General features: G+C 44.3%; 1 protein-coding gene across 1 annotated transcript in view; it reads left to right on the top strand.

Annotated features, from left to right (window-relative positions):
* OTOP3 (otopetrin 3) overlaps positions 1–26798 on the top strand; it is a 44036-nt gene extending 17238 nt beyond the window's left edge. The window contains exons 3-10 of the mRNA XM_030206963.1: positions 5934–6070; positions 9137–9195; positions 14996–15079; positions 17584–17593; positions 21478–21505; positions 23795–24397; positions 24530–24741; positions 26209–26798. Coding sequence (XP_030062823.1) covers positions 5934–6070; positions 9137–9195; positions 14996–15079; positions 17584–17593; positions 21478–21505; positions 23795–24397; positions 24530–24741; positions 26209–26379 — 1304 coding nt within the window. The 3' untranslated portion in view covers positions 26380–26798. The remainder of the gene's footprint in view (positions 1–5933; positions 6071–9136; positions 9196–14995; positions 15080–17583; positions 17594–21477; positions 21506–23794; positions 24398–24529; positions 24742–26208) is intronic.
* Positions 26799–27094: the final 296 nt, after the last annotated feature.

Genomic DNA, 27094 nt, shown 5'->3' with positions numbered 1-27094 from the left:
CGTGTTGGGTCTCTGTTTGGTGCAATAAAGGGGTTTTGATCAACACTTCCTGCGTTGAAGCTCGTGTGTTTTCACTCTCTACTTTCTGCTTTCCTACAATGTTTTGTTTGGCACACTGAGGCACATTTTGAACGTTGGTTCTGTTAATACACTCCTTAGAAGTACCCCAAGGATGTGGTGTTTCAAATAATATGGAAGCCACAGAAGCCTCGCGTTGGCTCCATATATGCGTCAATCAATTAACGGCACCGTTGAGTGCACATTGATATGTAGTAACACTGAGGGGTTCTTCTCATAAATATTAATATACTTGTGGAACCAAGCCCATTTCGTCAACAATGAAACGGGCCCTAGAAAGGCTCTTATGTAAGCGTTTTTTCTCTCTCCCCTGCCCTCCCCTTCATGTCCAGCTGCCCTGCCCTCCCCTCTCCTCAATTCTCTCCTCCCCTCCATGTCCAGCGATTTGTACCTGAACGTTCTCTGGCTGGCTGACTTCCATTCCGTTCGTAACATCCTGACGTCAGCTTGCCTCCAGCGTTCCCTTCCCTCTCACTGTTCCACCCTCCTCTGTCGTCACTACGTCTTTACGCGAGGGCGGGACAGTGAGAGGGAAGGGAACGCTGAAGGCTAGCTGACCTCAGGAGATGTTACGAACCCAGACAGCCAGAGAACGTTGGAGGTACAAATTATTATATAGGATAAGTATATCACACTACTTTGTAGCAGTGTGGTTGGGTTGGAGGCCGTCGGTATTGTTTTGGACAGAAAGTTATTGGAACATGTGATATATTGTCTCTCTGCACAGAAATTATTTAATTAGGGCAGTGATTCCCAAACCTGGTCCTGGAGGCACCCCAGCCGGTCATGTTTTCAGGATACCCACAATAAATATTCATGAGAGAGATTTGCATGCAGTGCAGGCAGAGCATGCAAATATCTCTCATGAATATTCATCGTGGGTATCCTGAAAACCCGACTGGCCTGGGTGCCTCCAGGACCAGGTTTGGGAACCACAGAATTGGGGGTATTTCCTGATATAACCAGGTAAATCCTGGCATTGCCTCAACTCCACCCCTGAACCACCTCAACAATAACCAGATAATGCCGCAATGGTCACAGCGAATTTTCAGCAGCACAGAGCAGTTAAACAGCACTAAAAATCCAGGGACGGCTTACTCACCACAATTTAACTGGGCAAGAGCCTCTGATATGAAAATTATACCTGGATGTTTTTCAAGTTCACAGATTGCACCCTGCCAATCAATTAAATGATATCTCTTACTTACCTTTGGCTTTACTTCACCATTCAGGCTCATAGGTTTGTTTTTGAAAACTCAAATGCCTCTTTCTCAGCGCTGTAATTGAATTGCAATCACGGGTTATAGCCTTCGGCACCATGTGTCCTAGGAGCACACACAAGCTCTCCACACCTACTGAAAAAAACGGATCTGTGTTAATCCATGCAAACCTGCTTACTGATGGCAAATTAAGTCTGCACTGGAGGGGAAATAAAAGCCCGTTTGCTTGTTCTTTCTTTGGAAAAGGTATCTGTACCATCATTACTTTCAAAACAGCCAAGCAACCACAGGCCAACAATTCAGTACATCAACGGCCCAAAGTAAAAATGAAAAGCTCTTTTACACACAGTCATCAGTATACCAAAGAGAGGGAGCAAAGTACAAACAAAAAGTCCGAACAGCAAAACAAAAAGTACCAGGAGCCTTCAAAAAAGATGGATGAAACAATCCTAGAATGGACCCGACACGGTCCGTGTTTCGGCGCACAGCGCCTGCGTCAGGGGTCCCGAAAGCTTTCACTGATCTTGTGCCAGAAGCAGTTGTTTCATGAGAGTATCTCTCCGTTTGACATTGTAAGAAGGATAACGCGGTGGTGCAGCACTTTGCTTCCAGCCCACAGCCATACGTTTTTCTGCTACATTTCGGGACCCCTGACGCAGGCGCTGTGCGCCGAAACACGGACCGTGTCGGGTCCATTCTAGGATTGTTTCATCTATATATTCGATTAAAACTCTTATCCCTCTTTTTTGAAGGCTCCTGGTACTTTTTGTTTTGCTGTTTACACACAGTCATCACCAATGGGAGGTGATGACAACTGGAGTTAGTATCTTTATGGAAGGGTGGTGGATGGCCTGGAATGACCTCTCAAAGGAGGCGAGTCCCATTTCCAGACCCAATCGAGATTAGATTGCTGCAATATAGTTTATTGTGGTATTTCTGAAACGAAAAGGCTCCAAACTTTACAAAACACTGCTAAATATCTCTTATGCCATGTACATAAATTTAATCAGGTGACCCCTCTCTTCAAAAAGGCTTCATTGGTTCCCTGTTAGGGGTACCATATTTGCAGAGCCAAAAAAGAGGACAGAAAAAAAAAATGGTTGCTACCTTTGCTAAAGAAATATTTAATCATAGCCTTTAGTTAATGAACACACATCAAACAGTGACTTACTTACAGTACAGCAGTAGACAATCTACTTTCAAAAACTTCGGGATTTGAGTTTGACCGAGTCTGAGCCCAAGCATACTTATCAGAAGAGTGCATATCCCTCAACAACTCTGGCTGCCTTCTGAGATGCATGTGAACGTCTTTGCATGAAATATGCTTAAAGTTGTGCCGCACAAACAAAATTCCTTTGACAGGTTCAACCAGCAGAGGAACAGAGAGGAGATCAGCAATTATTATTATTATTATTTGTTGCATTTGTATCCCACATTATCCCACCTATTTGCAGGCTCAATGTGGCTTACATAGAGGGGCATAATCGAACGAAAACGTCTATCTCCATGGGCATTTATCTCCGAGAACGGGTCCGTGAAGGGGCGGACCGAACCGTATTTTCGCAAAAAATAGACGTCCATGTTTTATTCAACAATTTGTGAGCTGGGCGTTTTTGTTTTTCAGCGATAATGGAAAATGAAAGCGCCCAGCTCAAAAACGAATAAATCCAAGGCATTTGTTCGTGGGAGGGGCCAGGATTCGTAGTGCACTGGTCCCCCTCACATGCCAGGACACCAACCGGGCACCCTAGGGGGCACTTTTACAAAAAAAAAAAAAAAAGGTAAAAGAGCTCCCAGTTGCATAGCACCCTTCCCTTGTGTGTTGAGCCCCCCAAATCCCCCTCAAAACCCACTGCCCACAAGTCTACACCATTACTATAGCCCTAAGGGGTGAAGGGGGGCACCTACATGTGGGTACAGTGGGTTTGGGGGGCTTGGACGACTAAGCATTAAGCAGCACAATTGTAACAGGTAGGGGGGGGATGGGCCTGGGTCCACCTGCTTGAAGTCCACTGCACCCCCTAACAACTGCTCCAGGGACCTGCATACTGCTGCCAGGGAGGTGGGTATGACATTTGATGGTGAAAATAAAAAGTTGTGAAACATCATTTTTTTTGTGGTGGGAGGGGGTTAGTGACCACTGGGGGAGTCAGGGGAGGTCATCCCCGATTCCCTCTGGAGGTAATCTGGTCATTTAGGGCACTTTTTGGGGCCTTATTCGTGAAAAAACAGGGTCCAGGAAAAGTGCCCTAAATTCTAGCTACAAACGCATACTTTTTTCCCATTATCGGCGAAAGGCGCCCATCTCTGTTCGGGTGATAACCATGCCCCAGTCCCGCCTTCACCACGCCTCCGACACGCCCCCATCAACTTTGTACGTTTCCGCGATGGAGTGCAGTTGAAAACATCCAAGTTCGGCTTTCGATTATACCGCGTTATTCGTTTTTGTGAGATATGTCCATCTCCCGATTTAGGTCGGAACGTGGGCATTTTTCTCGTTCGATTATAAGCAGGATAGTTTTGTAAACATTGTCATTACAGGATAGCAGTTACATTTAGTGTTGTGTAGAAATTAATTGAGGGAAGAGAGAAGAAGGAAGGGGGTGAGTAGGGTAATTATAGGAGGTGGGTTATCTTAACTGAGTGGGTAGGTGAGGTGGACTAGTGTGGCTATCGGTTCTCATTGTAGGCCTTGTTGAAAAAAAGCAATGTCTTTCTCACTCTTTTAGTACCTCCATTGACTAATAGGACACAGGTGGTTTCTCTCATTATGTGGGTAGGTGTGTTGGTCATAAGCACATAAAAGAAGAAGAGGACATTTCCCTAAAAATTCAAAATCCTGGAGGACATATCTCAAGAAGTCCAAAAAGAGGACATGTCCTCTTAAAAGAGGACATAACCCTATTCCCAGTATTTATTTTATTTATTTATTTATTTTATTGTATTTGTATCCCACATTTTCCCACCTATTTGCAGGCTCAATGTGGCTTACATAGAGAGGCATAATCGAACGAAAACGTCTATCTCCATGGGCGTTTATCTCCGAGAACGGGTCCGTGAAGGGGCGGACCGAATCGTATTTTCGCAAAAAATAGATGTCCATGTTTTATTCAACAATTTGTGAGCTGGGCGTTTTTGTTTTTCAGCGATAATGGAAAATGAAAGCGCCCAGCTCAAAAACGAATAAATCCAAGGCATTTGTTCGTGGGAGGGGCCAGGATTCGTAGTGCTTACAGAGTTTGGTTGTGACATAATCATTCCATGATATCAGATACAATTAGTAACGTTCAAAATTAGGTAAGGGAAGATAGAAGGAAGGTGTTGGGCAGGTTGGAAGGTGGACTGTAATGACTGTGTGGGTTGGTGAGGTAGTTTTGTAAGGCTACGGGTTCTCTTTGTAGGCCTTGTTGAAGAGAGTTTAGAATCAAATTCAAGATTCTAATTCTTACCTTTAAGGCGTTCTGGATGGGAAATCCTTTGTGCCTGCACTCATTGACTATCCCATACGTACCTACTCATATTCTTCATTCATTAAACAATTACAGATTGGTTCTACCTAGACCATTGCTGGCCGAATTAAAGTCCACTAGGCATTCAGCTATGTGCTTGTTAACACCCTTCTTTCGGAACAACTTACCCTTAGTTATTCGGGGGGAATTGTCATTTAAGAAATTCGAAGTTGCCATTACAACATGGCTATTTGGGCAGGCTTTTAACCTAGGATTTCTGTATTAGAAATGTTATTTCTGATTGTTTCTAGATAGTTTTGATGAAGAATGCAGGCAGGGGTGTGCTGGTAAATTTTTAACAACGAGCTCTCTCTCCGGGCATAGCCGGCCCTGAAATTCTTTTTTTTTTTGGGGGGGGGGGGAATACATGCCTCTCTCTCCCCTCCCTTGTGCGGGCACGCTAAGTATACCCTTGTCGAGTCCCACCAGCCAATAAATGGACTGCCACCATTCTCTGCTGCTTGTTTCTGGCTCTGAGCAGCATGATGGAACCTTCTTGCGCTTGCATGAAAAGTCTCCGCCTGATGCTCAGAGTCAGAAACAAGGCGCAGGGAGCAGCAGCAGCAGTCTATTTACTTGGCTGGTGGGGCCAGCATTACTGCCAGCAAAGTAAAAATGAATTCAGGAGGGGGCCCAAGCCCACATTTTGGGAGTCAGTTGTTAAAGTAGCCATGGGGAGGCCTACTTTAACAACCGGCTCCCAAAATTCTTAAAAACTTAACAAACGGCTCTTGCGAGCCCGTGAGAGCCTGCTCCAGCACACCACTGAATGCAGGACACTAGCTAGAGAGTCTCCATTCAGTTTTAGTTCTCTTTGCAAAGGTCTTCTCTGAATAGCTTCTGTCGCCTTCTCCCACAGCTCCGGCCGGAGTTGCACCTGGTCGCGCTGACCACCCTTCGGCATCTTCAGTCCTTCTGTGACTGTTCTCTTGTGCTTGACTGCTTAAATATTTTAAATTTAAATGCTTTACTTTTTGTCTATTAGGTTGTAAGCTCTTTGAGCAGGGACTGTCTTTCTTCTGTGTTTGTACAGCGCTGCGTACACTTTGTAGTGCTCTAGAAATGTTAAATAGTAGTAATAGTTTTTTATTCTTTTTTTTTTTTCTTTCTCTGAATGCTCACTTAGGATCGCTCTTAATATTTGGGGCATGCAGTATCTTGCTGCATGTGTTTAAGATTGGCTATGAGGCCACCTCTACAGACTGCATAGAGCCAATGGAAATGATCTTCCCGGCCCTGGAAATTCTTTTCATCAGCATTCAGGTAAGGAAACCCTCATCTCTGTTCACTGCTATACTTTTCTTGATATGCTGTCACCTTGTGGGTAGTTTGTATAACTGCACGTTCTTCATACTTCTGTTCATACAATTATGTCATAAATTAATTAGTGCAAAGTGCTGCAGCCTGCAGCAGTGTGGGAGGTGCTTGGATCCTGGAAGTTTATCAGCTTCAAAACTGAGAGAATAAGGGAGAAACATTTTAAAAAAGGGAGTGACAGCCATGAGAGGCTTTGTAGCCGTACTGGCTTTCTTGCTGCATTTCAGGTGAGTGTTTAATCATAGTCCTGGGCAGCTCTTCAGCATGGAGTTTGCAAGGAGATCCCATGCTGCCTCTGATATTTGTTTTCTGTTTGGCTCTAGAGCTAGAAAAATCTGGCATCACATCAGACACGGACAGCAGATCGAGTGTTGTCACACTGGTATCAGAAAGTCAAGCTAGTACCCTGGAACTATTTCACTTTGCACAGAGACCACAACTGCCCAGGAAAAAAAACAGTAAAACAGGATGCCTAGGCTGTGAGAAGTGGACACATTGGAATCCATGTTGCACTTATTTAGCACATGCATGTTCATTTGCACTGACCATTTGTCCTTTAAGTCCATGTGGAAATTTGCATATTTTGTAATATACACATGCATGTCACCACCCCGCACAGAACAAACAACAGTGGCAATCAGGAGGAGAACGCTGACTTTGCAAGTGTTCCAAACAAACTGGCTTTTATTTCAACCCACTTGCAAATAATGACCTGACTCGGCCACGTTTCGACTAAACAATCTGCCTCAGGGTTCAAAACTGATGAAAACAAAAATATATAAACTATTGGTTAAAAAGACATCATAAGAACATGCACACAGGTTCATACACGATGAACGTTAAAAATAATAATGAAAATATAGGTGCATAAAAATTAAGAGATATAAAAAGATATATATATATGCATACATACACAAAGGACACACCAGGGATAACAGTAAATGAATAAGAATAAAAGTAAACAACTTAAAAATACATTAAAAAAATAAAACATATCTTGCCTGCAGAAACGTTTCCTCTCCCTTTGTCTCACCACCCTTCACCAGCTCCACCCCATGAACAACTCTGCCTGTCTCATATACACTCTATATGGTATACCATGGTGAAAATTTTTAAAGTCCCATTTCCGCTATTAAAAACTGTGTTTTACCATTAGAAAAGCTTTGCAGAATTACCTCTTAAGTTAGCAACAGCTGTCTCATAGGGAGGGCCTGAATTGTGGAACAGTCTGCCATTGGAATCATGCCTAAAGGAAGACTCATCCAATTTAGGAGACCTTGATTTAATCAATGTGGGGATAATCACATACGTATCACAATTAATTCCCAAACATCCACTCTTTTCTATACATTTATCAATTTTACTTGCAGATGTATGTAGAAGAACATTTCTTTATGGGGATCATCAGAATCTTTAACAGCAATCCCTTACGGGTACAGCGTCCCTCATTTTTAGGGCGCCGTATAACTCCTCATAGATCAACCCAATAGTATATGTTTTTACTTTTGATTTTATCTTTCTTTAAATCTTCATGTTTCATATTTCATTAAGCAATTAGCAATTAACATTTAGCATTTAGCCATTTCAATAAAACATATACTATTGGGTTGATCTATGAGGAGTTATACGGCGCCCTAAAAATGAGGGACGCTGTACCCGTAAGGGATTGCTGTTGAAGATTCTGATGATCCCCATAAAGAAATGTTCTTCTACATACATCTGCAAGTAAAATTGACATATGTATAGAAAAGAGTGGATGTTTGGGAATTGTGATACATAAAGGAAGACTCAGGCACTCATTAAAGGCTTGACGTGGCAATACTGCTTATGATTATTCATTTCAGAATTATATTGCACACTGATGCTATGAACACTTTGTTCTGTAATTAGATTAACTATTATTACTGTTTCTTATGAAATAGTGTTTATTGTTCACTTAATAATGTTATTTTAAACGTATTATTGAATGTAATTTTATAAATTGCTGTGTATTTATTTTTGTATGTGGCATTGTTTTTTACTGTAGGTATTGTAAACTGCCACTTTGAACCCTGGAATATAAGGGGCCCTTTTACTAAGCCATAGCAAAAAGTGGCCTGCGGCAGTGCGAGCACACCTTTTGGGTACGTGCCGGGCCAGTTTTTGCCACGTCCTAGAAAAAAGAGCCTTTTTTAAGGGCCTGGAAAATGGACATGCGGCAAAAATAAAAAAACAGCGCTTGTCCATTTTTGGCCTGAGACCTTACTGCCACCCATTGACTTAGCAGTAAGGTTTCACACGCTACCCGGGCGGTAGGCATGCAGCGCTCGCCCACTGCTGTTTACCACCAGGTAAGCGCCATGTGGTAGAAAATAGAAAATATTTTCTACCGCGTGTTTCCACCCCAGATCTCTGTCCTGGTTGCTACTCCTCCTTGTGTACTCAATCTGGAAGCTTCCGCATCCCAGTGGCACAGTCACAGATGGGCCTGGGCCCACCCAGTTTGGTCTCAGGCCCACCCAAAATTCTGGCACCTTTGTTATGGCTGGCGGGGATTCCCAAGCCCCACCAGCTGGAAGAGGTCCTTCAACGGCCAGAACAACTCATTCTCCTGGTTGCTGCAGCCAGCGGCACTGTCCATGCATTGTCGCCACTCTGCCCCCCCCCCCCCCACGCATGCGCAAAAACTGAGCACATGTGGAAGGGGAGAAGCCAGTGCAGCAGTAGCTGGACAGTACCGCTGACTGCAGCAAACAAGAGAATGACCTGCTCTGGCTGCCAAAGGACCTCTGGTGGGTCTTGGGAATCCCTGCCAGCTCAGGTATTTAGTTGCTGGGGGTTGGTGGTGCAGGAGCAAGGGTGGGGGCAGAAAGTATGGGAGGGAGTGTGTGCCCACCCAAAATATATCTGGCTACGCCTCTGCCACATCCCAGCAGTGATCATTCCCAGAGTTGCCATAACTCAGCAGTAGCAGGTTTCTCACTGCCAAACAAAGCATCTTTGTGTTTATTTCTCTCTCTTTTCTGATTACAGACTAGCTTGCTGTTATTCTTCTGCAAGGACTGCACTCAAGTACAACACACTGTCACCAGGTAACAGAATTTTTTTTTTATTAAAATAACACATCCTAAGGGCTGGCCCAGAGCAGTGGTGTCCAAAATTGCCATACCTGATATCTTGCTGGTGAGGATGCTGAAGCCCCACCAGCCAAAGAAATTTGTCACCCATGCTGCCTGAGCAGCAGGAAATTAGCTGGATGCTCCAGTTGCCAATGTGGACACTTCTGCACATGCTCACTTCATGCATTGAACTGAGCATGCACAGATGTGCCAGCGTTGGAGGGTGGAGCACCCTGCCAGCTTCCTCACTGCTCAGGCAGCATGGGTGGGGGCTCTGGCAGAGAATCTCTTCGGTTCATTGAGCATCAGCATCCAGCCAGCAAAGGTGTGATTCGTCGGGGGGGGGGGGGCAGCTGGAAAGGAAGAGAACTGAGGAAATGTTTGGCCCACCAGTTGAGATCTGGCCACACCCCTGGCCCAGAAGCTCACTGACAATCTTGCATGCTGCCATGCAAAGGACCTGGATTTCTTTCCTAACAGGCACAAGGTCCCACATTCTAGCCATGAATGATTTATGCAGATGAAGCCCAACAGTGAATCTCTATGTATGACCCTCTGTGTCTCTCACGGGCTGCCCTGATTGTCTTTCAAAATGGAGCTCCTATGGAAACAGTAATGGTGCAACTGCAACACCTACTAACAGGACTTCGGGTCAACATTTGCTGGCCCCAGAAAGAGCCCTGCTGCACCTCCTCTAGCCAAGCACTGACACTAAGATAACATATCTTAGTGAATTTGAAGAGAGATATTAAAACAGAGGAAATATCCCCAAGTAGGTGTGAAAGAAGCCAGTAGAGTAGATTTTCCCAAATCTCTCCTGAAGACTCCAAGGTCAGGTGGCTTTTCAGGATATCCACAATGAATAGAGAGAGCTGTATGCAATTTATCCATTGTATGCAAATCTATCTCATGAATATTCCAGATGGAGATCTTGAAACTCTGGCTGGCCATCGGTTTTCTAGTGGAAACAAATGGAGCAGATCAGTCAGTAGTACAAATCAATCTTTATTCTAAGGAAAAAAACTCAATAAAACTACCCGACACAGGCCGTGTTTCGTCCAAAGGGGCTGCGTCAGGGGCTAAAATTTGATCTTCAACTACAAAATGATAAAATGGTGTATACTCTAGCAAACACCATACGCAATTAATGGCCAAACGTCTATGGCACTATACCAGATTTTTAAAAAAAAAACAGTACATTTGCTTTGTCAAAGATAGAACCGCTCTTCCAGGAAACCTACGCAAGTAACCTCACACTCCTGTATCGCTTTGCATATCTTCAGCACTATGACATTATGGTGTCAGTTAAGTACTGGGGTTGTTGTTTTTGGATTTTACATTTATAAAAATTAAATATTTATCTACTGAAAATTTATATAAATAAAATGTAAGAATTATAAGGTTCAATCCAGCATAGGGGGCAAGTGATTAATATGTATGAAGTGCTGCAGATCTGGAATAGCTTTGCGCTATAGGAGATCACGTAGCCAACTTGATTGATTTATGATGCCTCCAAGCTGGATTCTTCTTTTTAAGCTTTGTTGGACGGTTTTGTTTATATAGCCTCATGTTTCTCACCACTTTTGTTCGGTTTTGCTACTCATTTTGATCTTTTTCAATTTTCTATCGAGGAGTGACAGTTTTTCCCCTGTATTTTTGTAGAATCCCAAATAGTAGCAACATTCCATGTAGAACGCCAAAGAGCAGCAAGATTCCATTCAGAATCCCAAAGAGTAGCAACATTCCATGCTACCAATCCCAGGGGTAAGCAGTGGTTTCCCCATGTGTCTCAATAGCAGACTATGGACTTTTCCTCCAGGGACTTGTCCAAACCTTTTTTAAACACAGATATATGCTAACCAGGAAAGCAACAGTTCAAATCACACTGCAGCTCCTTATGACCTTGGGTAAGTCACCAAACGCCTCATTGTCTCAAGTGTAAGCCCTTCATAGACAGGCAAATATCCAGTGGTGTTCCTAGGGGGGGGCGGTGGGGGCGGTGCGCCCCAGGTGCACGCCGCTGGGGGGGTGCCACGCGCGCCTGTCCTTCGTTGGTCCATGCTTCTTCTCTGCCCCGGAACAGGTTACTTCCTGTTCCGGGGCAGAGAAGAAGCATGGAACAACGGAGGGCAGGCGCGCGCGGCACCCCCTCCCCAGCGGCGTGCACCCGGCGGGGGGGGTCCTTCGCGGGGGTGTCCTTTCACCGGGGGGGGTCCGTGCTGCATCGGGGGAGGTGCTGCACCCGGGTGGCGGGGCGCATCGGCAATCCGCCCCGGGTACCAGCCCCCCCAGGAACACCACTGCAAATATCTAACTATATCTAACAACAAATATCTACAAACAGCACAAAGCACAGCAGCCAGACTTATATTCAGACGAAAACGATTCGAAAGAATGAGTCTACTACTCCAAAAATTACACTGGTTACTCATCAAAGCACTCATATCCTTCAAGATATGCACCCTGGTCCACAGAATAATCTTCAGCCTCGCTTCAGTATAGCTGGCTTGATAGATCTACCGTCACGCAACGCAAACAAGAATGCAAGATCCTATCTAACTCTTCACTATCCCAAATGCCAAGGCCTAAGATACACTCACAACCAGTTTCACATACGTATGCACCAAAACCTGGAACTCTCTACCAAGAGACTTAAAAGGAATGAACAACTACTTAACATCCGAAAACAATAGAAAGCGCATCTCTTCAGAAAATTCCTTTCGAGCGAAATTACATAGCCAAGGAGATCCTGGCCACCACAAGACATCACACGATCACAGACATAATTGGAACCAGGCTCGCGATGACCCTCACATCTTGATACTTGTCAACATAAGTTAATCGTAAGCCACATTGAACTTACCACTAGGTTGGAAAATGTGGGGTACAAATGCAGAAATAAATAAATTAAATTAAATAACATACCTGAACTTAATTTCCCTTGAGCTATTACTGAAACGGTGCAAGCTAACGATAAACAAATATATCTATGTCTAGCTTTGGACAGCTGCACTCCCATCATCAGGTCAATAGAAAGCAAGCTAAGGGTGTTGTTTCCTGTACCAATTAGAGAGGAAAGGGGTGGAATTTGTTTTTTAAGCTGAGTGTGTAAAAGATTGGGGTCATATTTTTGCAAAAACCTGAAGAAAACAAAGAGTAGACCCACATATTCAGCTGATGGCACTCAGCATTTTTAAAGGTGCCAGTCTTAATTAGTGTACTGGCATTGAATATCTGGGTCATCGGCGGCTGCCAGAAACTATCCAGGTAATAACCAATATTCACACTGGTACCCAGATAAAGTTATAATAGCTTTTTAGTAACATAGTAGATGACGGCAGATAAAGACCTGTATGGTCCATCCAGTCTGCCCAACAAGAAAAACTCATAGCATAAGGTATGATGTAATACTGCATATGTATACTTGATCTTGATTTGACCTGGCCATTTTCAGGGCAAAAACTGTAGAAGTCTGACTAGCACTGGCCTTTTTCTCCAACTTCTGAAGTTGCCATCGAAGCCCCACTCTAGCACATCCAAATCTGTGCAACCACGATCAGGGCGCAGACCATAGAAGTCTGCCAAGCACTAGCTTTGCTTCCCAATTACTGGTGTTGCCATCTAATCACCGCTAAGCTTGTTTGGTTCTACACTTCTATACGGGATTCATTTGTGTTTATCCCATGCGTTTATGAATTCCATTACAGTTTTCATCTCCACCACCTCCTGCAGGAGGGCATTCTTGGTATCTGTTAACAGACCGAAAATCACCACTAACCAGATAACTCCTGGCTCTGCCCCCAACTCTACCCCTGCACACAGTGTTATAAAATAATGCCATTTACACGTCAAAATGCCATGAGTTGAGCGCTGGCGTCTACACCTGGTTTCAGCTGGCATAAGTCCTGGTACTCACCTTTAGCCGCAGAGATCAGCTCTATTCTATACAAAGCGCTCATCCTGGAGCATCCTTTCTAGAACAGTGCTTAGAGGCCATTTTGTCCAGCGCCAATGTTTAAGCACCATTTATAGAATTCCCCCCTTTACAGTCTCACCGTGGTAATACAGTACTGAAAGTGTCATGTCCCAGTATGACAGTGTTTTCATTTGAAACATGGATGATGACCATGAAAAGCGGACAAAGCTGAGGAACAAAGAACCTGGGCAGATAACAGTTTAACCAGAGTAAATTTATTTTATTTATTTATTTATTTATTTATTGCATTTGTATCCCACATTTTTCCACCTCTTTGCAGGCTCAATGTGTCTTACAGTACATCATGATTAATGGAAATATATTAGAAAATTCCGCCGCACGCCTTATCTACCGCGTGAACCGATACTCTCATATCACCCCTCTCCTCAAGTCGCTTCACTGGCTCCTGATCCGCTACCGTATACAGTTCAAGCTTCTCCTATTGACCTTCAAGTGCACTCAATCTGCAGCCCCCATTACCTCTCTACCCTCCTCTCCCCGTATGTTCCCACCCGTAACCTCCGCTCTCAGAACAAATCACTCCTATCTGTACCCTTCTCCACCACCGCTAACTCCAGACTCCGCCCCTTCTGCCTCGCATCACCTTATGCCTGGAACAGACTCCCCCGAGCCCATACGCCATGCGCCCTCCCTGCCCATCTTCAAGTCCTTACTCAAAGCCCATCTCTTCTCCCTTGCTTTTGGCGCCTAACCACCTTCCCCATTCATGATACCTACACTGACTACATAGCTTGTTACCTTTAGATTGTAAGCTCTCTTGAGCAGGGACTGTCCTTCCCCATGTTTTAACTTGTACAGCGCTGCGTAACCCTTGTAGCGCTATAGAAATGTTAAGTAGTAGTAGTAGTAGTAGAAAATGGACATTTAGTGTTACAGAAGAATCTTTGGTAACATGATAATGATAAGACATGATAGTAGTATTACAAGCAAGTATTATAAGATAATTCTGATTGTGTGTGGAGGAGTTGTGTATATTCATATTGGTTGCTTTGTGGTAAGCCTTGTTAAAGAGGTGGGTCTTCAGTAGTTTGCAGAAGTTTGTTAGTTCGTAGATCATTTTTAAGTTGCACGGCAGTGCGTTCCATAACTGTGTGCTTAAAAAGGTAAAGGTTGACGGGTGCATTAATTTGTATTTTAGACCTTTGCAGTTAGGGAAGTGCAGATCAAGGAATGTTGCGGGATGATCTTTTGGCATTCCTGGGTGGTAAGTCTATAAGGTCTGACATGTAGGCTGGTGCATCTCCGTGAATGATTTTGTGAACTAGGGAGCAAATTTTGAACGTGATGCGTTCTTTAAGTGGGAGCCAGTGTAGTTTTTCTCGTAGGGGTTTAACACTTTCGTATTTTGTTTTGTCGAATATGAGTCTAGCTGCGATGTTCTGGGCTGTCTGAAGTTTCTTGATTATTTGCTCTTTGCAGCCGGCGTAGAGTGTGTTGCAGTAGTCTAGATGACTAAGCACCATTGATTGTACCAGGTTACGGAAAACGGTCCTTTGGAAGAACGGTCTTACTCTTTTTAATTTCCACATTGAGTGGAACATCTTCTTAGTTGTATTTTTCGTGTGGCTTTCAAGTGTTAGGTGTCGATCGATGGTAACTCCAAGAATCCTCAGGGTGTCCAAAATTGGAAGGTTCAGATTTGGTGTGTTAATGGTTGTGAATTTGTTCTTGTTATGTTGAGAGGTGAGTATTAGGCATTGGGTTTTTTCTATATTAAGTTAAATGTCCTCCAACTGCAGTAAAAATAGTCTGATGTTTTTTGTTTTTTTTTTACAGATATGGGTTGACCCTTACACTGGCCACAGACCTGCTGCTCTGGGTATTAGTGGTCGGTAATGACTCTGTAAAAAAGGAACTGGAATCTACTCACCACCCCTGGGACTCCGAGAATCTCTCCTTATCAGGTAACGCCCTCTGCCTTATCTTTCCTCCCCCTTAGTGACAACTTCTGAACAGGAAGCAAAATGTGCCTTATTCTTTCACTCATCGTTATTTCTAGTTCAGCCTGTGCTAATGTTCTTAGGGTAATAAACTAAAATCATGGTTTTTTTTTATTTTTTTACTAACGATTTTAATATTTAATGTACATGTATACACAAGAAAATAAAACATCATCTAGAAAAGAGACAATACAAGAATCAAAAATGCTAAACTAACTATTTAGCCCACCTCATTAGAGGAGAAAGCAATTCCTAGAATTATAATCAAGAAACTAGTACCATAAATTCATATAACCAATGTGTAGCCACAGGCCCACCCATAAGTGATGCATCTCTGGTGGGGCTCCCAGCATCTCTCCCTCTTCTTCCCTGCAGGCATTCCAGCATCTCTCGACTCCATTCCCCCCAACCCCCCCCCCCCCCCCCCGGTACCTTTTCAACCCTTCAGTGCTTCACCGGCAACAAGCAGCAACTCATAACCTCTACTCACACCAGCCCAGAGCCTTCCCTCTGATGCAACTCACTGTTGCCCAATAAGCAGGGCCAGGTCAGAGGGAAGGCTCTAGACCAGCACAAGCAGTAGATATGAGTCAGCACTGAAGGGTTGAAAAGATATGGAGGGGCGGGGGATGTAGAATTGAGAGATGATTGGTCGCCTGGGGGGAGAGATGCCGGGCAGAAGGGGAGCAGGATTCTTGTGCACCCACTATGGACAGGCCCACCCAAAATTGTGTGTCTGGCTACGCCCCTGCTTATAATCACTTAGAACCCCCAATCATGACATTGTCCATCATATCCCAATATCTTCCCTACCCTCAAACAGAATGTTCCACTACACATTTTTCCAAATGAGTTCAGTCAACAAAAATATAGCTTCCCCCAATATGTCAGAAAACATTTGCAAGAGAATTTCAAGAAAAAAGTTCCATCCAAAGCCAAAACCATAGGTTCTAACTAAAGGAAGCAGAGTCTTCCTGATTGAGTTGCATGAGCTGTATCTGGAAAAAGCTGTATTTTGTGTCCACAAAAAGACATCTTTCTTCTTAAAATACAACTTCAAGATAACTGAAATGGGCAGGACCAATCTCCAGTCGGTCCTGCCTATGCCAGTTCCAATCTCAAAATGGCTGCTGGAACCTCCAGCGCCAGTCTTGCGAGACTGCCACAAGCAGACGCATCAGCCATTTTGAATGAGGAGCCAGTGTGGGCACAAGAGACTGGACTGAGAAACTAGTTGCTTCTGCCCTGACTAGGCCAGTAGAGTCTAGACAACCAGGGCTTCTAAGGTAGGCCTAAGGAGGGCCTATTGGTTGTTGGAGAGTGGCATTTTTGATAGGGGTGTACGGAGAATGGTTGCCACTTTTGTTTAGGGGGTGGGGAGCTTCTGTTTCAGCCAAAAATGCACCAAAACATGGCCTAATCCCAATGTCAGGCCAGTTTTGGCCTCTAATATAAATCTCATATAGCCATAATTACATAACGCACATAATGCAATGTATTTCTCATTAGCGTTAATCAGGTAGGAATAGCTCCTATTTATTTAACTCACACTGACCAAATGTTCAGTGGCTCTGCTGAATTATCTGCTCAGCAGAGTCTGGGGGTAGCCAGGGGTTAATGGAATGAAAATGATCATTAACTGGGTAACCCCTGGCTCCCCCAGACTACCTGCAAATAGACTGTTCTACTGGTCTGACTATCACAGGTACCCGGATAAATGGCAGCAACCATCCAATCCCCAAATATTCAGTGCCAATATCCAGGGATGGCCTGGCACTGAATTTTAGGTTATAAAATGCCCACAGTGGCCTGGTATATTTTTCATTCAGTGCACAATTAATTTGTGGAATCTTTTCCTAGAGGATGTGGTCAAGGTGACTAACATAGCCAGGTTCCTGGAGGAAAAGTTCATAAAATGTTATTAGCCAGAGAGACTTGGGGAAAGTCATTGCACACCCCTAGAAATGAGCTATGAGAAATTTACTCTTCTCTTTGGGATTTGCTGGTACTTGAGACCTGGACTGGTCACAGTTAGAGACAGGATGCTGGGTTCAGTGGATCCTGGTCTGACTTAGCATAGCTTTTCTCATAGCTTAACAGACACTTGGATGGGTTTTTTGTAACTCACTACCAGGCTAAAAAAACAAAACTCTACTGCCACTCTGTCACCTTCTTATCACTTTACCACATCAAATGCCTCCAAACTCCACCACCACCATCACCAATATAGTGTATTAAGATTCACTTCAGAAAACAAAAAGACAGGGAGTCCACCAAATCCAACGTGGAAGTTATAAGACAGGGAGGCAGATCATATTTTTTTTTTAAAGTCTTTAATACAGTAAAATGCTCCCATGCTAACAATCATCTGTGCCCAAAATGGTCACGTTTCGCCAGTGATATTGGCTGCGTCAGGGGCAGAACAGCCCAGCTGGTGTACACAGCACACGTCACCTAGTCTGGTCCAGCATAGTAAAACGATATTATTATTATTATTATTAGCATTTCTATAGCGCTACCAGATGCACACAGCGCTGAACACCTGATACAAAGAGACAGTCCCTGCTCAAAAGAGCTTACAATCTAAATTACAGACAGACAAGACAGTTACGAGTGAGGGAAGTAATGGGAGCTAAAAAGCAGCAGTGAAAAGGAGGGTTTTCAGCATAGATTTGAAAACAGGTAGAGATGGAGCTAGACGTATAGGTCCAGGAAGTCTATTCCAGGCATAAGGTGTCGCGAGAGAAAAGAAGTGAAGCCTGGAGTTAGCAGTGGAGGAGAAGGGGGACGACAAGAGAGATTTGTCCAATGAGCGGAGTTCATGGGGAGGAATGTAGGGAGAGATGAGAGTGGAGAGGTAATGGGGGGCTGCAGAGTGGATGCATTTAAAGGTCAGTACGAGAAGTTTAAACTGAATGCGGAAGCGGACAGGGAGCCAGTAAAGTGACTTGAGGAGTGGGCTAGTGTGGGTATAACGATCTGGCAGAAAATAAGTCGTGCCGCAGAATTTTGGACAGATTGGAGAGGAGAGAGATGGCTGAGCGGAAGACCAGTGAGAAGTAAATTGCAATAGTCCAAGCGAGAGGTAACAAGGGTGTGGATAAGGGTTCTGGCAGCGTATTCAGAAAGGAAGGGGAGAATTTTGCTAATATTGTAGATAAAGAAACAACAGGTTTTGGCGATCTGTTGAATATGCGCAGAGAAGGAGAGAGAGGAATCAAAGATGACTCCAAGGTTACGAGCCGAGGAGACAGGGAGGATGTGAGAGCCATTAACAGAGATAGAGAAAGAAACGATATAGGCACTGTATGTTCCCGTACCTGGAGGCATGTGGATCAGGTACATGAACATACAGTACCTATATCATTTTACTTTGCTGGACCAGACTATGTGAAGGGTGCCTATATGATTGTTAGCCTGGGAGCATTTTACTTTATTGAAGACTTTTATTATATGGTCTGCCTCCCTGTAAGATTCACTTCTACACTGTGTCTGGAAAAAAGAGAGCCCCTAAACATTTTATTTATTTATTTTCTGCATTTGTACCCCACATTTTCCAAGCTAATGGTAAGTTCAATGTGGCTTACAGTTATCCAGAGGTCATCAATAGAAATCAAACAAAATAAAACATGGAAAAGAAAATAAGATGATACCTTTTTTATTGGACATAACTTTATACATTTCTTGATCACCTTTCGAAGGTTGCCCTTCTTCGTCAGATCGGAAATAAGTAAATGTGGTAGATGACAGTATATATAAGTGAAACATCCAAGCATTTCATTGACAGTCTAACAGGGTGGGGGTGGGTAGGAGGTATGCATGGGGACATCAAAGCATTTCTTTGATAGTCTAACAGGATGGATGTGGGTAGGTGAGAGGAGGGTGATAAACAGAGAAATACAACTTTATGGTTTATAATGGGCTAGAAAACCCAGATCTTTGTTAAGTCCTGTCTGTTGGGTGTCAAAATATTCAATCACTCTGACTTCAAAGGTCTTACGTTCCTGTATTGTTTTGAAGTTACCTTTCAGGATTCTTACTATGAAGTCACTGGTACAGTGATCTGGTTATCCAGAGTAAATTGGTTGCAAGTTATATAGAACAATGAGGTTTACCGATATCTTGAACTTGACAGGCTGCAAAGTGTTTGCAGTTGCCTTGAAGTAAACAGGTTAAGTGTAATTGAGCCTTTTGGAGTGATGCAAGCCCAGTTCAGTTCTGTCCGTTGTCATAATTATGTGGTATTTGGGTCAGCGGGAAGGAATTTAAATAAGTGTGCTTTCAGGTGTTTTCGGAAGGTTAAGTAATTGTCCATTAATTTTTTGCAATAACAACCGCAAACCTGCATCAAATTAATTTAAAATTTTATGTGCACAAAGTGACATCTATTTCAATTAATGTTGTGTGGTTTCATAGAAATCCACCTTAACGTTACTGAGATGTCAAATTTTAAATACCACTACCAAAAGTTAAGAGTTTCCAATACAGTTAATGTTCAAGTCTGGTCACCGCATCTCAAAAAAGATATAGTGGAATTAGAAAAGGTGCAGAGAAGGGCGACGAAAATGATAAAGGGGATGGAATGACTTCCCTATGAGGAAAGGCTAAAGTAGCTAGGGCTCTTCAGCTTGGAGAAAAGGTGGCTGAGGGGAGATATGATAGAGGTCTATAAAATAATGAGTTGAGTTGAATGGGTAGATGTGAAGCGTCTGTTCACACTTTCTAAAAATGCTAGGACTAGGGGGCATGCGATGAAGCTACAATGTAGTAAATTTAAAACAAATCAGAGAAATGTTTTCTTCACTCAGTGTGTAATTAAACTCTGGAATTCGTTGCCAGAGAATGTGGTAAAGGCGGTTAGCTTAGCGGCGTTTAAAAAAGGTTTGGACGGCTTCCTAAAGGAAAAGTCCATAGACCGTTATTAAATGGACTTGGGGAAAATCCACTATTTCTGGGATAAGCAGTATAAAATGTTTCTGGGATCTTGCCGAGTATTTGTGACCTGGATTGGCCACTGTTGGAAACAGGATGCTGGGCTTGATGGACCTTTGGTCTTTCCCAGTATGGCAATACTTATGTTCTTAACAGTCTGAATGTTTAAACCTGATCTTTTAGTGTCATACCCTTTTTCGAGTATTTTAATTAAAACTCGATCTTCTTTTGACAACATTTTGTACAATAACATCACAGATGATTCAGAAACTAAGTAATTAAGTCATGTCGGAAGCTGAGATTTGTGACAGCAGTTTGTAAAAATTTTTAAGTCTCTTAAACAGGACGAGGGATTCCTATGTCATTTGGCATCGGTGATGCAAATAGATGTCAATTTGTGTACATAAAATTTTAATTCATTCAGTGCGGGTTCGAGGTTATCATTGGAGCATGTTTAGGGGGGGCTCACTTTTTTCCAGACACAGTATAGTTTCTGCTAATATAGTATTTTACTAATTGCATTTTGAACCAGAAAAATGAAGTATTAATTGTCATAAGCTAGTCAAGAAATGTATTGTCAGTCCCATAAAAAAGTATCATTTTGTTTATTTATTAGGATTTATTTACCACCTTTTTGAAAGAATTCGCTCAAGGCAGTGTACAGTAACACTAGATCAAACATGAGCAATAGGCAATTACAGCAGTAAAAATGTTCAAATAACAATACAAAGTATGGCATGGTATACTATTTACAATGTCAACACAATACGTAATGGAACATTATAATTGATAGTGAAGGGTAAAGCAAAGATGGAACATATAGATAGGTAAGAGAGTAAGAAGAATTAGAAAGTAAGGTGGCTGATTTAAAGAAAAGTTGCACACAAGAGATGGTTAAATATTATCTCAGCTAGGTTAGGAATGGATAAACACAGTGGCGTAGGAAGGGGGGGCGGTGGGGCGGTCCGCCCCGGGTGCACGCCGCTGGGGGGTGTCCGCTCCGTTGGTTCCTTGCTCCCTCTGCCCCGGAACAGGTTACTTCCTGTTCCGGAGCAGAGGGAGCAAGGAGCCGACGCAGATCCCAGCGACGTGGACTCGGGGGCGGATCGGCCCTCCCGCCCGCCTCTCGCTTTTAAATCAATTAAAAATGCGCTCCGGGGGGGAGGGTGCACGCCGGAGGGGGGGGCGCGCCGAGGGGGGGCGCCGTGCTGCACCCGGGGGGGGGGGGGTGCGCAGCGGCGACCCGCCCCGGGTGTCAGCCGCCCTCGCTACGGCACTGCAGTATGTGCAGCCATGTCACTCCTTGTGTGTGTGAGTTAGTTATTTCTTCCATTAAAGATCTGGTTGAAGAGCCAAGCTTTCACCTGCTTCCTGAAGTAGAGATAGTCTGGTGTTAAGCGGAGCCTTTCCGGCAGTGCATTCCAGAGTGTGGGGGCTATGCCGGAGAAGGCTTGATTTTCAAAGCAATTTAATTGGTCATAAATGACTCCTGACCAGTTAAATTGCTTCTGCGAAGCTAACCGGTCATATTCAGTGGAACTCAGGGTCCAATGCACAAAGCTTACCATGCTTGCATCGTTTGCTTTAGACCAGTTGTAGCCGGTCTAAAGTAAACGTTATTTAGCATCTAATGAACAAAAGGATTCTGCGTCCCTTTTACCGTTCGCCGTAGCAGCTAGCAATTACCCTATGCAAATGTATTACAATAAGCTCATCAGTATTAAAATAAGCATTCCAAGCGAAGCACAGACGTTTCCGTGCACCTACCTTTAATGTGCAAAACTTTACGGTAGGCCTGGAGCTGTCTTTATGAGGAACAGTCTGCTTGCACTATATGGTGCAAACAGACTGGACCCCCCCCCCCCCCCCCCGCCCCTAAAACTTCACAGTATCCCTGGTGGTCCAGTAGACCCCCCTCTCGAACCCCTCAAACCAAAACTCCCTAGTGGTCCAACAGACCCTGACCCCACCCCACCTCAAAATCTTTAAAACCTCCCTAAATCTCTGGTTGTCCAGTGGACCTCCTCTCAAACCCTCCCTACCCCCAGCAACCCAAAAACCTCCATGGTGGTCTAGGGACCCCACCCCTCCACATACTTTGAGAGTTGGAGGTAGGAAGGCAGGAGCAACACTTATTCCCTCCTGCCTCTGGGCCCGGCTGCATGTATAATTTCAAGCGTGTTAGATTCTGCCTTCCTTGCCATTCTATTGGTTAAATTTGACCAATAGAATGGTGAGGTGAAAAATCAACCAACCTGTGGGCCCCCGCAGGAAAATAAACACCCAAAAAACCACTACCCGCAGCTTTTAAATTTTTCCCATGGAGGCTGATGGAAAACTGCCCAATTCTGCAGTTTTCCCACAGACATGGCAACTTTGGGGCCCGCCCTTCTCAAAATGGCAGCATCCAGCCCCTGCTTGGTGCATCCTGGGATGCACTGGGAGGGGCTAAACACTGTATAAGGAGGTTTTTTTCCTTATTTGGTACTTAGCCCCTCCCAGTGCATCCCAGGCTGCACTGGGCAGGGGCTGGGTGCCACCATTTTGAGACGGATGGCCCCAGAATCAGGAGGGAGTAGGCCTTGTTCCTGTCCTTCTGCTTCCAGCTCTCAAGATATGTGCAGGGGTGGGGGGTCACTAGACCACCACAGAGGTTTTTGGCTTCTGGGGGTACTCAAAAGGGGGGTCCAGTCAACCACCAGGGATTATTTTGGTTCCAGGGGCGCAGCAGGAACACAGGAGGGGATCCACTGGACCACAAGAGAGGTTTTAATGTTTTGGTGGGGTTGGAGTCAGGGTCTGCTGGACCACCAAGCAGTTTTAAAGCTATGTGAGGGGGGGGAAGAGTCAGGGTCCACTGGACCACCAGGGAGTTTTAAAGGTTAGGGGTGTTGGGAGGTGTCCAATCTTCACTGGACATGCCCACAAGAGCTGTGCCTACCGCACAGCTCTTGTGGGCATGCGCCAGGAATGCTTGGACCCTTTTACCAACCAATGCTCAAAACAGCGTACATATAATTTGCATGCTATTAGTGTTGAGCATTGGTTGGTAATTCAAACTCGGTCTTGAGCTGGTGTTTTTCAGCGCCGGAGTTTTGTGCATCAGGCCCTTTACCATGGTGTTAATACCACTGAAAATGTCTAGCTAGCGCCCAACTCAAAACTGGCTATTTTGGGGGCATTCCAGGGGCGGAGTAAGCACTTAACTGGCCAAGTAGGACCGCGTAAAAGTCAGACCTATCTATATGTGGTTTGCCATAGCTGGTTAAGAGCTGAATATTGCACTTAACTGGCTATTCTTTTGCTGGCTCTGTAAACCTACAAATTCAATGCTGGTGCCTTCACATGACTCAGCCTTGAATTTACAGTATAACGTTGGTGATGGTCAGCAAAATGCTTAGCGATGCTGACTGAATATCGACCCCCTATGTGTTTATTTAATAATCTTCATGCATTCAAGTAGAATAACACAGCAGCCACACTAATTTATCATAGTAGAAAGAAATAATATACACCAGCCTACCATATACACAGAAAGAGAAAGCATGGAAAGTTTGTCAGTGAAGCCAGTTGATTGGTTAACAGCATTATGGTATAAGCTTCAAGTGATGTACTGTTGTGAGAATTACGTTAGCATTTTCATGTGCATCTTGTGAAATCCTGCTCTGCCAACCAGTGTCTTTATCTTCTTCATCTGTCATAGACAAAAACACCACCTGCAGATGCTCAGATACAGCCATCTGCCCAGTCTTTAAGATGGGCTATGTCACTCTGTATCCATTTTATCTTGAATACTGCCTGATCTGCTGCTCCATGCTCTATGTCATGTGGAAAAACGTGGGGAGGCGGATCTCTCTTCGTGGTACTCATGCTCCACCCAAGCTTAAGCTCCATGGAGTGGTCTTCGGACCACTGTTGGGTTCGTTTGCTCTTTTCATTGGGTTCTCCATATTCATCATATACCAGATCCAGGCTACAACCTCAGAGCTCACTAAACAGTCCTTTATTTTGTACTACAGCTATTGGGTCACACTTTTGCCAGTTATGACCCTCTGCTGTGTGTCAGGGACTATCATCCACAGCCTGGAAGAGAGGGAGGTGGACACACACAAAAATCCAACCAGAAGCCTGGATGTAGTCTTGCTGTTGGGAGCTTCACTAGGCCCATTTGCTATATCTTATTACTCCATTGTAGCCTGTGTGGCCACGGACCTTAGAACACAATTGAGCAGTCTGAATCTATCCTACTCGGTGATCATCATCTTGGAACACATTGCACAAAACATCTTCATCATTGAGGGGCTTCGTAGGACACCTCCAGCACAATGTGGAAATGCAGCCCCTACAAACCCAGCAAAACTAAACTCATGTCCAATTCAGTGCTTTCAACATAAAGAGAGAACTGAGCCTCCTGTTGGCCAAAGTCACAAGGAGTCAGATAGACAGAGCGTAATAGAGACTGAAGGAAAAACATTCGAGGACAAGGTAGACCCCTCTCCAAGAAGAATTTCAGTGCTAGAGGTACGGCGCGAATCTTTGCAGAACTTCAGGAGGGCTTCCCAAGCCTATCTCCAGAACTATTCTCAATTAAACTGGAAGAGGCGGGCTCTGAAAGAAATATCAGTCTTCCTCATCTTGTGTAACATCATTGTAAGTATCTCAAGCTCTTTTTCCATTCAAAAGCATGATGTATATTATGAAGGCAATTTTCAAAGTGCCCGCTTTACTGCAGAGCCTATAGGTACTTTATTGCTGGGGGGGGACGGGGGACAAAGCATATACAGACATTTGCACCTGTTTTTCCTGCGGATCCTTATGCATTGAAAATAATGTGCACAAGGTTTCTACATGCACTTTCCTCCCCAACTTAAACACTCTCCCATAAACATCTCCTCCTAGTGTGATTACAAATATGAATGTTTGTAGATGCTGTACACACTTTTAACCAGGAAAAGGGGGAGCAGATTTCAGGCAGCCTGAGTAGAGGAGTGTGGTAGACGTGTTAGTCCACTCTTAAGGTTATCAATAGAAATCAAACAAAATAAAACATGGAAAAGAAAATAAGATGATACCTTTTTTATTGGACATAACTTAATACATTTCTTGATTAGCTTTCGAAGGTTGCCCTTCTTTGTCAGATCGGAAATAAGCAAATGTCTTATTTTCTTTTCCATGTTTTATTTTGTTTGATTTCTATAGGCAGCCTGAGTAAATTGCTTTTGAAGATTGCCCTCCACAAGGCATGCAAACCTGCATCTTTACTGTCAGAGGTCCATCAGCTCAACACCATCAGGTTTCCACTACGGAATCATTCCAGAAATATACCCTCAGCTTTACACTGTTCTTTGTCTTTTCTGCAGTAGTTGAATACACATGAGAAACATTTGCATACAATCCAGGTAGTGCTTGCCGGGGGTGTCGCTGCTATGAGGCCACGGGGGCCAGGACCCCCATAGATTTGGCCCTGGACCCCCCCCCCCGCCCGCTCGCCTGCCCGCGCGCTCGCCGTCGCCTACCTGGGGTGGCAGGGACCCCATCTCCCGCCAGCCGAAGTCTTCTTCCTTCCTTTCAGGTTTCTGAGTCTGACATCCTGCACGTCAGACTCAGAAACCTGAAAGAAAGGAAGAAGACTTCGGCTGGTGGGGGATGGGGTCCCCGCCAGCCCAGGTAGGCGACAGCGAGCGGGCAGGCGAGCAGGCGGGGGGGTCAAGAGGGTTGGCAGCAGCGGCGGCGGGGGGGTGTCGGCGATGATGATGGCGGCAGGGGGTGGGCGATGATGATGATGGCGGCAGCGGCGCCGGGGGGGGGCTAAAATGTGCCCCCTCACCTCGGCTCTGGCCCCCCCTACCGCTGCAGGTCAGATACCCCCCTAGTGCTTGCACATTTATCTCATGCATATTCATTGTGTGTATCCTGAAAAACTGATTGGCTGGTTGTGTTTAGAGGACTGGGTTGATAACCTCTGGCCTTAGACCTACGGCAAGAATCTGACTGGATTTTTAGAGCCCCTTGAAATCTCTCCTTCAGAAAATACTCATGCCTGGGAACTGTCAAATATATTATCCTAGGATTTTTTCTTTCTTCTGACTTAATCGTTGTTGTTCACTTCTGTCTTAGCTATGGATCATGCCGGCTTTTGGGGCACAACCCCAGTTTGAAAATGGGTTAGAGAAAACATTTTATGGCCACTCCACCTGGTTTACGATCCTGAACTTCGGCCTGCCTCTGGGAATTTTCTACAGAATGCACGCAGTCGGGGGTCTCTTGGAGATTTATCTCACTGCATGAGAAAAATCACCAGCAAGAGCAGAAGTGACACACAAAGGAAGGTGGTGAGACATGCAGAGGAACAAGAGACAGTTCAAAGCTGGCTTAATCACTGGGCAGAACTAGGCAAATGCCTAGGGCAGCTGCTGCAGGAGGACAGCAACGTAATAGTTCCTGACAGCCTGACAAACTCAAACAAGCCTCTGCACATTTTTTTTTAGCTGCAGGACAGTGGGAACTGTTAAATAACTCATCTACCTTGGTAAATTACTTTTGAGATTGCCCTTATCAAAGCAAAGATAAATCTTTAAAAATGTAATGTCCGATTATGCATTTTTACAAGAGTTGTTGTAGTAGAGAGGGTCGGTGTTAGGATGATCTTGATTCTTGAGTTTAATTATCAAAATCTTAGGGGGAAGCGCCAGCAGTCTGAAAGTTAATTAAAGGGAGTTGGGGAGCGCAAGGCCTAGGGTGCCCGATACCCTAGTACTGGCTCTTGAGACGGTTGCAGAAGGTTTCTGGTTTTTCAGGCTTTGTTTCCTGCAGCTGCCCAGAAGAGGTTTATTGGGGGTGAATGAGCAGGTGTACATTTTACCCGTGGTACAGCTCCATTATTAACTTTGGTCAAATATTTTTCTGCCATTGTATACAAACCTATTCACAAAGGTATTGAATACCGATAGATATAGCAACAAAAAAAAAAAACCACAAAGACAGAAGAGAATCAGAATGGACA

Source organism: Microcaecilia unicolor, chromosome 6 (genome assembly GCF_901765095.1).
Source record: "Microcaecilia unicolor chromosome 6, aMicUni1.1, whole genome shotgun sequence".
Classification (NCBI taxonomy): Eukaryota; Metazoa; Chordata; class Amphibia; order Gymnophiona; family Siphonopidae; genus Microcaecilia; species Microcaecilia unicolor.
This window is presented reverse-complemented; position numbering and strand designations above follow the sequence as displayed.